The sequence below is a fragment of the Photinus pyralis genome, unplaced genomic scaffold (assembly GCF_008802855.1).
Source record: "Photinus pyralis isolate 1611_PpyrPB1 unplaced genomic scaffold, Ppyr1.3 Ppyr1.4_LG4, whole genome shotgun sequence".
Classification (NCBI taxonomy): Eukaryota; Metazoa; Arthropoda; class Insecta; order Coleoptera; family Lampyridae; genus Photinus; species Photinus pyralis.
In genome coordinates, this window is record NW_022170511.1 from 16773792 (window position 1) to 16787427 (window position 13636).

At 36.2% G+C, this 13636-nt stretch overlaps 1 protein-coding gene across 3 annotated transcripts in view; it reads right to left on the bottom strand.

Annotated features, from left to right (window-relative positions):
• LOC116169734 (ATP-binding cassette sub-family B member 10, mitochondrial) overlaps positions 1-13636 on the bottom strand; it is an 18159-nt gene continuing 4523 nt past the window's right edge. Inside the window, exons 1-9 of one of the 3 annotated variants that reach the window (XM_031485891.1) lie at positions 7000-7275; positions 6587-6792; positions 6333-6539; positions 5793-5995; positions 5462-5743; positions 1002-1233; positions 669-955; positions 354-613; positions 1-301 (exon numbers count right to left, since the gene is read on the bottom strand). In XM_031485891.1, coding sequence (XP_031341751.1) covers positions 67-301; positions 354-613; positions 669-955; positions 1002-1233; positions 5462-5743; positions 5793-5995; positions 6333-6539; positions 6587-6791 — 1911 coding nt within the window. In that variant the 5' untranslated portion in view covers position 6792; positions 7000-7275 and the 3' untranslated portion in view covers positions 1-66. Of the gene's footprint in view, positions 302-353; positions 614-668; positions 956-1001; positions 1234-5461; positions 5744-5792; positions 5996-6332; positions 6540-6586; positions 6980-6999; positions 7276-13636 lie in introns of those variants that run through there. The other 2 variants (XM_031485892.1, XM_031485890.1) reach the window with 2 other exon arrangements.

Sequence of the window (13636 nt, forward strand, 5' to 3'; positions counted from 1 at the left end):
TATTCAACAAAAGATTTAATAATTTATACTTTGTGTAACAAGAAATAAACTATACAAAAGCAAATCTCATGATGCTTCTTGAAAGGTCTGATGTTTAATGAGTTCCCTAAATGGTCCCTTGTCACACTGCATCAAATCATGATAAGTTCCCTTTTCCACCACCTGTCCATCTTGAAGAACGGCGATTAAATCTGCATTTTGAATTGTTGAAAGACGATGAGCAATTGTCAACACTGTTCTTCCCTTCATTACTCTCTCCAAAGCTTCCTGTACGAGGTATTCAGATTGCGCATCTAAAGCACTGAAAATGATAATTATTAACAATAGCATTTTAAATAGCAAGGTCTTCAAACCTGGTTGCTTCATCTAACAGCAAAATCTTCGGATTTTTAATAAGAGCTCTGGCGATGGCCACTCTTTGCTTTTGCCCACCACTTAACATAATGCCTCTTTCCCCAACGACGGTGTCAAATCCTTGTGGCAATTGTTTAACGAATTCGTACACATTAGCCTCTTTTACTACTTGCATAAAATGTTCTTCTGTAACCTTATCCGGCTCTTCGGCACCATACAAAATGTTTTCGCGAATGCTGCTTGAAAACAGCGTGGGCTCCTAATAAATCGGGTTTAAATAATAAATAATGCTCGTCTTTGTGTAAAGTGAGTACTTGGCTGACTGTTCCAATATGTCTTCGTAACCACGACGGATCTAATTGTTTAACATCTTCGCCATCTAAGTAGACCACACCTTTATCAGGATCATACAGTCTCAACAGTAAAGCGGCCAGAGTACTCTTTCCCGAACCGCTAGGTCCCACCACGGCCAAGGTACGTCCGGGAGTTACATCCAAAATCAGATCATTTAGTACCTTAATGTCGTTACGTGAAGGATAGCTAAATTCGACATTTTTGAACGTGATATGACCCTGTGGTGGAGACAGCGGATGTAACCCATCTACAAATCGATAGCTGCACAATGAAATTAATTCGCCTTGTTTTACCGTGCAAGGGGATCAGCGGTTCTCTATCCACGAGCTCCCATAGTCGAGTAGCCGCGCCTACCGACTTATTTAGTTCCGAATAGAAACTTGAAAGTCCTCCAACCGAAACGCCGATATACGCGGCGTATAAGAGAAACGATGACAAGTTTCCTACTGTTATGGCTTGAGAGGAAACCATTACACCTCCATAATATAGAACTGATATTATTATTATATTACCACTAAAGCCAGTCTATAAAGAGTTCATTGGCATTTATATAGTTTTGTAGTGAGTAAATAATAGTATAATACAGAAAGTAACATTCTTAGTACTTTGTAAACCATTGCAAAAATAATAGTTTTAGAATCTATAACGAGTATCGCTAAAAAAGACTCATTTTACTCAAGCTTAGACACATACCAGTTTTTTTTTAATTCATTGACGGACACAAACTTAGTACATACAAAAAGAAGTATCAGATTACGTTGATTATCGACTTCAATGCTTGCAACGTGGATCGTTATCACTTTTCATTTGTTGATAGCTCCCTTTAACGCTATCCAATGATATATGATTTTTTCTACATACAATGGCCAAAACAAAAAATTGAGCGCAGATTTTTTATTTTATTTTATAAACGTTAAAAACCCTATGTACCTAGGGCTCCAGAAATCCAAATTAAAATAAAGGGTGTGTCCATAAAAAGTGTCCAATTTGGACCACCCTGTACAAAGGGTAATAAGTTAAACGATAAATATTCTTATAAATAACAAATTTAGCATTTGGCAGTCTGCGCATGCGCACATCCGATATTTAAAATATGTGATGTTTGACTTTACTAAAAAAAATGTCTGTAAATAAGAAAGTTGATACTGCACATCCGATTTTTACAATATGCGATATGCTTGTCTTTACTAGAAGCATCTGTGGTTAAAATTTCAAAAAATACATATCTCATAAATCATGAAATTGACATTGCGCAGTTTACGCATGTGCAAATTATCGTCGCTTTTTCTTGGTTCAGGTTCGGACGGAGAAAGTGGCTATAATAGTGCCTTCCAACATAAGTTGTAACTATGGTTTCGATCTGTTCTACCAATAGAATTCATTTCTTTTTACCAATGGCATCTACAGAAAAGCAGTTTCCCAGACATCTCAGATGTATCCTAGCAAACCTTTCTTACGGATTCCGCAAAAACCCCGCTAGATAATGACGAATCTGATTTAGCCGTATTGTCACGTACCTCCCTATCTTATGGTGTGAGGGCCGGATTGACGGGGGGTATGGGGGGTGTCACACCCCCCCTAACGCGTGACCATAGTCGGCAAAACTTCAGTTAGTCGGCACTCGGCAAATCGCTATTCAAATAAAATTAATTTAATTAATATTGGAAAAAAATTGCGTAAAATACGCCGGTAAGCCGGAAAACCGTTTTGTAGCCGCCCCTTCCACGCAAAATGAAGAAATATTGGTTATTACTCTCATTGATATTACGAGGATGTAGATCCATTACCTTTCATGGTTAAAGGTCGCTTAAAAATGTTCCGCAAATTTTTCTAGCCGTTATGTTTGCATGGGTTTAAAAGTTGCGATAGGGATAGATGGTAGATAAGTATACAGGGTGGTCATTTTTAGCGCCTGACGATGGGATCTCTTATGTTGAAAACTAATGGTCAAATTGGGGTAAAGTTAAATTTAAAATGCGAATCAATCATTGAAACCACTTGTGGGATATCTCTTTTAGTTTCAATAATTAAAAAGAACTGAATTCTGCGTTTTAATAATTCTGTATTTTAAAAAAACGAGTATACCTATTTATTTATTTATTTATTATACTTCAGAAATGGGCGGTTTACACTATGACATTATTTTTTGAATTTGTTTTGAACGTAGGAAAAAATAACTCTGATGAAAGTTCATAAGATGAAATTTAGCGACTCTAACGCAAAAAAAAGTTCTATGCCATTCTGGCCATATTTATCAAATTCCTCTGTAAAAGTCTTCTAAACGTCCCACTTCGACTCGGTTTTCGTGCAAATAGAAATAAAATAGAATCCATATCCATGACAGCCGCGAAAAAAGAGCACTGTGTATAATGACAAATAATAAAATAATAATTATTATTATTACTTTGGTATTTATTACATAGTTTAATTAAAAATCATTTGCGTCCCTCTATGGCGGATAATTGGCTAACTGCCTTATTGGTTCTAAGTAATCAGAAAGATACAGCAGACAGTATACATTTGGAAAAAATAGTGTCACAATGGGCAGCGTTAAAATGCCGTCGTTTAATGTTGTACGGTGTATTATTTTGAATTTTTATTGAAGTCGGCATTTTTTATTGCATACACCCCCCTCACTCGGAGCTTCTGACTACAGCCCTGGGTGTGACAATTTGGCGCTTCTAAGCTTTCACACGCAAATATATAGTCTGGAGCGTAATCAACTGTCCATTGTCAACGTCTTTAGTATCCGTTTGTTGAATATAACACCACATTGTAGCGAACATTCCAGAAATCCCAATAGACATCGAGACGCCATGGAAGATTAGTCATCAACGATAGAAGCGAAGGCGGATGTGACGCAATCTTTCCGGGAAAAATAACGTATTTATTGCAGGACATCCCGAATCGTTCTAGAACAATTGTCGTTTGCTATATAAGCAAATTGTAGCATATTTCAGCCAGTTCCTACATCGATGCGTGTTATAAATTGTGAGTGATAAATTGCAATTACGGCAAAGATGATTAGTCACTCTTTGATTACGGTTATAAATTAATCCATTTTAAGACATCAATTTATTGCTAATTAATTAAATAAATAAAAATAAAAAAAAATAAATCAAATTTCAGATATATTAGGCTGAAGAGGCCTTACACATTGGTCATGTCAATTGTAGTGAGAATCTACAGGGTGTTATTTTTTTGGAGGTCATATTCCGTTTTCTATAGGTACCTGTACTTTTTTTGGTGGGTCATTGGTAGATTGTATAACAAAAATTTGATTTTCTGGATTGTTTAGAAACTCTTTGGTTTTTTCGTATCTGCGACCGTTATCGAGAAAAAATACTTCAAATAAATCCATCTCTTATGTGGTTGTACGTAACTCTTAGTAATTATAGCAATTTTTTTTAAAACTGTGGTGGTGACTAGGAGTTTGGGTTCTGTTTAAGTGTGTAACTAAAATTTGTTTGCTTCAATTAATAAAAAAAAGTTGGGCGGGGAATCTTACTTTTTCATTTTGACCGATTTGCTAAAACGGTTGGCCACCCATGCTATAATTGTACAACTAAGAATGAAAATCGACTTGTTTCCCTTTTTTTCCCACCAGTACATAATCCTATTTTGAAGCAAAAAACTTATTTTGCGACAGTGAATTTGGTTTTCGTAACAATAAATCCACTGCGAGTGCCATCTCGAAGTTAACCAACTTAATTTTAACCTGTTTTGAATCTAATGCAATTTGTGTTGCAAATTTTTTAGATTTAACTAAAGCATTCGACTGTGTGAGTCACTCAATATTACTGAGTAAGCTTCCAAAATATAATTTCCAATATAAAAGCATTATGTTGTTAGAATAGTATTTGAACGATTGAATTCAGTATGTATGTTTTAATAACTGTGTATCGGGTTTTAAGTAAATTGAGACAGGCGTGGCTCAAGGTTCAGTACTTGGCCCAGTGCTTTTCCTTATATTCTTCCTATTATTACATTCTTCTGGGGTTAAACGGATTTTTGCTATACAAAGACGTGCGATTAGGATACTCACTAATTTAGGCTACAGAAGTTGTTGTAGGTGTAAGTTTGTTGAACATGGTATTTTAACCCTTCCCAGCTTGTACATTCTACATTGTATATTTCATAAAAGAAAACATTGCTGATTACCAGTTTTCATACAACATACATGAATACTCCACTAGGTGTAGAGACAATATTAGCTCAAAATCTGTTCGACTTACAACATCTCGGAACTGTAGTAACTATTACGGGATAAAATGTTATAAATTACCCTCAAATCTGCGACTTTTATCTTTCAATAAATTTAAAACTGAGATAAGTAAGTAAATACTTAAATTACACGCTTTTTATTCTGTCGACGAATTTTTAAGTGCGGAATGGCACCTGTAACTATTTCTACTTTTTTTCTTTCGTAGTACATGTTTTTGTTTTGTTTCTTTAGTGTACGTTTTATCTACGCTACTTGACGAATCTGATATAGTCGCAGCACTATCATAGAGTATTTACATTATTATTATTATTATAACGCTAAAAATGAATTTCTTCCATACATATATGTGAACCGGCCTGTATAAAGCAAGCTTTAGAAAACTCATCCTCCTCCCATATTTACTTAACAGTTAATGAAATAATGCATGCATCATCTGTGAAAGTATTGATGGCCAATATTTAAAAAAATTTGACTCGACTGACAGATCTACAAAGTACTAAAAACAGAAGTTTAAAAAAACCCACAAACCATGCCAAAAAAGAACGCTCTAGCTTTAGACTCCTTGTACCCCAATTTGAGAACTTCCTGTATAGCTTTAGTATACGTTTCAATTTCTCTGGATTCCCTACTGAACGTTTTCACAGTCCTTATGTTTGATATACGTTCCTCGGACACCTGCGTGGCCCCTGCTAGCGTATCCTGAACATTTGTCGTTATTCGCCTCACAAACCTCCCATATATAACAGCAAGAACTGCTACAGGCGGAACAATGGCCAAACCCACCAGCGCCAACTCGGGCGACATGTAAAACTGTGCTACCGTTTACAAAAAATACTGTACCTGTAATCTATACTTTTACCATCATTCCGCTACCAGCCAGAACCATAATTGTAGATCTCAACCCGTCAGAAATATTGGTGGTTAAAGCTTGGCCTACGATCTGAGTATCCGATGATAGGCGATTTATCAGTTCGCCTGTAGGTCGCGTATCAAACCATCCCTGCTCTTGTTTTAAAACTGAAGAAAAGACTCTCAACCGTAACGACTGCGTCATTCTGTACCCTACACTTTAATTAGTTTCAATTACATTGTAGACTTGCAGATATTGACACTATTTTAAAAAATGTTTTGACTGTGAGGGAGTAAAACAGGAACAACATTAGAACTTGCTTGTGTTTACAAGTCGCCTGTTACACAATTTTGTTCAAAAAATTTTAACTGCTAGCGTGCCATGATCTTCGAAGCGAAACCCTCATCGACTCTCCAGTACAGGCTCTCATCGACTATTACGGATGTGATCGTTTTGTTTCGAGTTATTCTACCCCATTCACACCCAAAACATTACTTCTGTTTTAAAATGGTGTCATTATCCGCCAGTCTATTGAGTATTATAAATTACCTGATGTCGACATAATGTAAACCCGTCCGAAATTACAAATACCTCCGACAATAAAAACCGCAATTAAAATTCCACATAAACGATTCATCTTACTACGCGCCTCTTCTACATTGTCACTGTTGGTGTATATAATATCAAGTACTTTCCCTAAAGTGAAAGGTACGGCCATTGTCACGGCGCTTGAAATGAATAACAAGCACACGGCACCTGAAAATCATTCCACAATGTTTGTGATATCGCAAAATTAAAATTACCCATCAGTTTCCACGCTTCTGGCTTGGCAAGCGAGAATAAACGTACCAGATCTGCTCTACTAAGGCGCTTCTCCTTCGGTTTGCTGGATTTCTGATTGGAAACCTTACGAACAAATATATGAAAGCGACTTCGTTTCAGTGAGTTTGTATTTTCTGCTACATTGATGGAAACGTAACTTTGAGAGCGAGTCACTTTCGAAGTCATGCTACAAAAATTTCTGTATAAAGGTTGTTTTATTGTGTACATTTTAAATTTTGCGTTTTTTAGCAGATGTGGTAAAGCCTTTTTAAATGTTTTATAGTTTAGTATCGTAGCCACTGAACACATTTTTTACTAAAAGCAATTATAAAAACTTAAATGATTACAAACACTAATATATTGAGGTTATGTATTCCATGAAAAAAACACGAACCTGAGACGAATTTTGTATATCTCTGCAATTTGGGTTGCCTAAACGCTAGCAAATTTCGTGCAATTTTCTGGGAAAGTTGAAATCTCTTCAATGTCTTGGTCTTAGGTTGTCATCATTTCAAACCCAGATTTGAGTTTGTAGCCATGAAATTACGTACTTGTCTACATTTGAAAGCATGCCAAAAAATGGATCATTATATGAAAAGTAATAGCACAGTTTACGTATATCTGTGGTAATAGCCTTTGTTTATGACTTCATAAAACAGAATTTACAGCTACACGTACTACACTACACGAGAATTGGTTGTGATTTGTGAAAAGTCAATTCATGTTTATAATCCCTAACTATTACTGTCAGGAGTAAAAAATGATGCATTGCAGATAGTGGTGCGTGAAATCAATATGCATTCCGCCTAGAGGTATAGGTATACTATGCTTCATATATTTATAATTATTGACATTCATTTCCTTGTGTTTTTTATTTGCGGAATATCTGTCCGTCCGTACCTACGAGCAAACAGTTTTTTGTGAAATGTTTACTGGTGGATGATATACGATATACCTATCTCACCTAGGAATACTTGTACCATAGTGTTTCTTTACAGTTTACACTAAGCTTGTACCTAACAACGTCCTGTTGCCGTCTTCGATTTCAAATTTTCAATAAACCCCTAAAGCGGATCTAAAAAAGCGGCAAAGCACCTCGGTGTGACCCTACGGAGTCATTGGATTTGACCCATTTTCAATAGGCGTGTTACATGTGGTATATGTGTCAACTGTGCAAAGTTTGAACCGAATAGGTTCAAGCGTTTGGCAGAGACAGAAAGGCGTGACCCCAAGGAGTAATTGGATTTGACCCATTTTCAATAGGCTTATTTTATTAGTATATTACTTGTAGCATATTACAACCAAAGAGTACCTACCCATACTCTTTGGTTAAAGTTAAACTAATACGCTCATTTATGCACTCTTTATGCGCTCACATGAGCACACCGATGATAACTTGTGTACCATTTTTGCTTTTTAGAAATACGAAAATACATTTGGAAGGGGTTGCAAGTATAGCCCAACCTCCCTCATGTATTTTTGTCGCTGGTGTATGACATCTGATACATCTGGTTATGCGCTTAATTGCACCACTTGAATTAAAGCTAGCAGAGCTAGGATTAAGCCATAACAAATTTTTAATACATAAGTAAAAACACATAAAAAAACGAAAGTTGGAAACTGTTATAGTTTCAACAGGATGGTGCGTCCGCCCACAGCGCCCTAATCGGACATATTTTACATTTTCCAGGAAATTTGTTTGTACAGTTAATCATTTCTCCGAAACGAAAATCCCTCAACGGTGTCTTGTAGAACTCAAAAAGTGGCAATGAGACAGTGTTTTTTATTTTTTGGAACTGTAGGTATAGAGGTAATAACATTATAGAACAAAATTAAAGCGAAATAGGCAAATTTTGGTTTTTCTGGCATTCTTCGAAAGTAATCGTTATTTTCTGATTATCTTAAAAGTATGATAATTACCCTTTAATTGTGCAACTGATCCCTAATTTCAAATTTGACCATCGTATCTTCTATGGTTTAAGTAGATTTCCATGATAGACACATCCATATATTGGACACAGATGTATACCTACTATAAAGAGTTTAAAAAACTATAATAGGCTCAAGATTTCTGCGCATTTTAAAACAACAAAAAAATGTGCTATTTATTTCCACTTAGATGTCCTTGCCACGCCATCCATTTTTAGGGCTGGTAACTGCGTCATGTATCGTCAGGTGAGTTACACACTCCTTAGCGGATTCCGACTTCAATGGTCACGCTTACGCCTTTTCTGGCGTATAAGCCAAACGAGTTCGCACTTTGAGGTAAAGTTTTGAAAATTGGCATAAATTTTCTATGACCCTTCCTCTTCAAGAGGCACCACGCTCAGTTCCCCTCGGAACCCGAGGATAAGAGATTGGATTGCCCACGTAGTAAAGGAGCTATTTAACGAAAATGACATAAAGTTATGATTTTACGCATTTTCTCTGACAGAATTTACTCTTAAGTCGGCTGCACACATTCGAATATATGGCAAATACACGAATATTTGTATATTTGCTAAAATATTTGTCTTAATGACAAAGTATCACCATCCTCATATTTGCCATTTGTGCCATCAGACAGGTCTCGCCTGTTTGACAAATATTTGGTGCCTTTGATTTGTGTTCATTTACCGACTTCGAACGGGAAATATTTATATTTGCCGAATATATGTCCCTTTGTGCGAATATTTGTCTTCAAGCACCCCATCCACACATTCGGATATTTGCCATATTTGTCACAAATAGCCGAATGTGTGGAGCCGGCTTTAGGCTAACTACACCTACATGCTTCAATGCATTTGGGATTTGGAGATGTGGGAGGCCTAAATTACGGCTGGTTGTCTACCCTAACAGGTGCTGATTCAAAGTTAGTAGTTATACTGTATAATATAGATATAAACAGGTTGCCAAGGTTAATGGTTTATAGAAAATCATTAAAACTAAACCAGGGTTTAATCTTTGTAAACAGAAACAAATTTGAAAAAGAACTATGAATCATGGCAGAGGCTCGTCGCATGCGCACAGTTGAGAGCAAGGCATGTTTTGTGTGATGCATCTACATCTTCCTTCGGTGCAGCCTTTTTTGCTGTCGCACTTTATAAGTTAGAAGGATGCCTCTTGCGCTGGAGGTTTTTCGGTCCATTTGGGCGTCCACCTTTTATCTTGTTGTGATCGGGTCCAAGCCCAGTCGGGCGGGACTGACAATGACTGCTGAACCTGCAAGGCGATTCGAATTAAGCACAAAACGGTTTGGGGAACACAAAAAGAAGTTTTTGCATAGCGTTAAAAACAAGGCGGAACTTGTTGGAGGGTTCTTACAAATATCTGTGTTTTTCTTAATGAAGAGTCGCTTTCGGCTTCAACATCATGAATTTGTTTCTTTTCCTCCTTCAATTTCTTGCAGACTGCAGCAGTGAATTTTTTTAAACATTCCGACACTCCGTTCTGCCAATATTTGCACTGAAAGTTTTAACATCACCAATAAATATATTTCTTCCAGACCCGACAATCTGTTCTGGAGATATAAGGAAATATTTATACCCAATTACAATAAGGAGTCGAAGAGGAGGACCACCGCGGTTGGTAGAAATTAATTTCTTTCGTTGAGATCTTTCATTAGAGTACCATGAAGGTAAAACCAGATCTTGGAAGCCTTATTCTTTGTACCTACCCCTTCCTACAAAATGACAACCGTTCTGACACTCGAAACGCAGTACAAAAATTAATAATCTTTTTAGGAACTCAACATCTATGCACATTTTTGGCAACTTTTTAGCGAATTTCCACAAAAATATAAAAAAATGCGCTATTGTGGACACTTTGTCCGTCCGTCCATCCGTCCGTCTGTCCGTCCGTCCGTCCGCTGGTTGTGAGACGCTACTAGCTTTTTTACCTTAAGAGCTATTGTTCTACTTTTTTCGCTATTTGGTTCGTTATGGTGTCGAAGCTTGCACCAAGAACGGAATTTTTTCTGCGTTTATTGCAAGAAAAGTTATTGTAAAAAAACCAACAAACCGTTTTTTACATGTTCCATAATTTTACACTTTTGCCGTTTATTAACGATCCTAGAGATCGTGTATAATTTTGCATTGCTATCTGTCGCCTGCCGGTTGGTCTGTCCGTCTATTCCTTTGTCTGTCTGTCCATCTATCTGTCCGTGTGAACGATAACTTTGTTTAGAAATGTTCGATCGCTTTTACATCTCCGTTAGTTATTAACTGAATTGCATGAAATTCAATATGGGCATAGCTTTAGCCATATAATACGCAATGCCAAAAGTTGAGTCGAATCGATTCAAAATTTACAGTGCCCGTTTCGCATCTCGACCATTTATAAACCGAATTGCAAACTTTTTTTCTTATAAAAGTATTTGAATGAAATTTGATACATAGACACTTGGAATAAAGGAAAATCAAACGCCAGTTTCAAAATTTGGTTTTGCGCATGCGCAGTGCCAACTTTTTTATTTATGGAAGCATTTAAATGAAATTTGATACATAGGTGCTTGGATTAAAGGGAAATCTAGCGCCAGTTTCAAAATTTTATTTTCCGCATGCGCAGTGCCGACTTTTTTATCTATGGAAGCATTTAAGTGAAATTTGATACTTAGGCTTGTCTCACAGTGGAAGCGTTTACGCGCGAACTGAAATACGCATGTTAACGTCAAAAATTGTACGTCCGTGTACGCACAAATCGCATTCGCACATTAGCTGCGCATCGATCATGAGCTGAGCAACTGTTCACAAACACAATCGTCTACACTCTACAACCTGCGAATTCGCATAAAAATCCGAACAAAATGGGATCGGTTCGTACGTCGCAATTACACGCACGTATACGGACGATTTATTAATCGCTAATGTGCGAAGGTCCGTTTGAAATCGTACGTTTGAATAGTTTGTCCGTAAACGTACGTATTCGTACGAATCCCAGTTCGCGCGAAAACGCTTCCACTGTGAGACAGCCTTAGGCGCTTGAAACAAAGGAAAATCTAACATTAGTTTCAAAATTTAGGTTTGCGCATGCGCAGTTCTAACTTTCTTGTTTAGAAAAGCATTGAAATGAAATTCTTCGTATAAATTGAAATTGAAGTAGCACGTCAAAAATGGATTGCCCATGTGCAACGCTATCTTTTACATTTGTGGCCGGATTTTTACGATTTTAACAGTTGCATCTTACAAATGGGAAATGAATGCAAGTGGAAATGCGCTGTATGTAAATCGGTTACGATTACTTTTTAACTTGTTGAATATTGTGCGTACCTACACCTTGACCTATTAGTAGAATGTGATTTAAATGAAATACATATGCCAAATTAATTCGTAGTATCTAAACAAATTGTTCTGTGCCTGTTTAGTTCAGAGCTGTAAACAGTTTCAATTAGACATAATTGATCGTTGATTATATGATTTGTGACTCACTTGTGATCTGAGACATTAACCTTTAGATCTGTTAACGAACTCGACGTAGATAAATTAATTAGGTAAATAATCGCAGTATTATTATCTATACATTGTTTTATTGTGTTCTACCAGAAGTAAACCGCCGAACTTTATCAATAACTACTCCCTACTGTAAATTGTATACTCTACATCTGCTGTCGATACCAACAGTGTCTGCACATATTATTATCTGTTATTCTAAACATGAGATCAATGACTGACGAATGGCAAATGATGATGCAAGATGCAAAACATTTAAATATGTTGCTTTGATTTATTGTTTCGATGGCAAACGGACTCGATATACTGATGGAGAGTTTTTATTTCAATAGGTACTATGAAAACTGTTCAGGACGTTCACAAACCAAAGACAATTTTGACGATGCAATGCGCAATATCATCAATATCATCTTTTTTATTTATAGAGATGTTTTTTTGAAATTTTAACCAAAGATTCTTCTAGTAAAGGCAAACATATTCCATATTTTAAACATCAAGTATTTATGCCATAACTTATTTTCCTTTGTACCGGGTGACCCAATAAGACTGTTCCTAGCCATAATCGTCGTATAACTTAGATGTAAAATAATTATTGGGTAAATCGGTTATGAAGAATCGCTGGAAAATATTTTCAAATTCTAAAAATGACCACCAGAGGGCGTAACTGCCATCTTAAATTTTAAAATGGTATTTTCTTTCAATTTCGCGTAATAAACTAAACTTTCTTTTTTCACATTTTTAATGAGAAAAACAAAAACTCAGTTATTTCAAAAACAAAGTTGGTGTGGGGAGTTCAATTGTTTTTGCAATAACCTGCTTCAACTTCTTAACCGTTTGACCGATTGTAACAAATTTGGTATCGTTGAAAAGAGTATTCCTTGGGCAATAAGAACCAATAATACCAATAATACCAAAAATATTGTTAATTTAGTTGAATCCTTCACGGCCAGGGGGCTAGTTCTGACACTATGATCCAAAATCCTAAAAAAAATCAAAAAAATTAAATGGAATGATATGACTTTATCTGTATGAAAAAGTAGCCAAATAACATCCAAAGAGGCCAGTGAAAATCGTTTTTCAAAATCTCTTTCCTAACCTCAAATATTGGGAAAATGAGATTAATTAATTAATTAATTAAAATGCTTAAATTGTATGTTAAATTTACTTTTGACGTATTTCCGGTATTTGTCGATGGCGCGAAAGATTGTTTGGAAAAGCACCCTACACTAATAGCACAGCTGTGCTAATAGGTAGGCCTTGGAAAATGAAACAAATGAAACACGATGCATTATAAAATAATAACAGCAGTAATTTGTGAATTATTCTGCTGTGTTTACATTCAGAAAGTGCAGTTTTTTGAATTTGTAATCTTTTCTAAAATGCCGATTTCTAACCAAGAAGCAAGAAGCGGTTCCCGAGATATGGCCGAGCAACAGTCTTATTATGGGCACCCGGTACATATAGATAGATCGTTACATGACCTTTCGGGAAGTACTGATCAGTTAATAGAAAATGCGCTGTAGCAATGGCTATAGTTACTCGCCTTAAGGCGAAAACCTTTTTTCATTTTTTATTATAAGGTTTAAGTACAACACTTTATTAGGG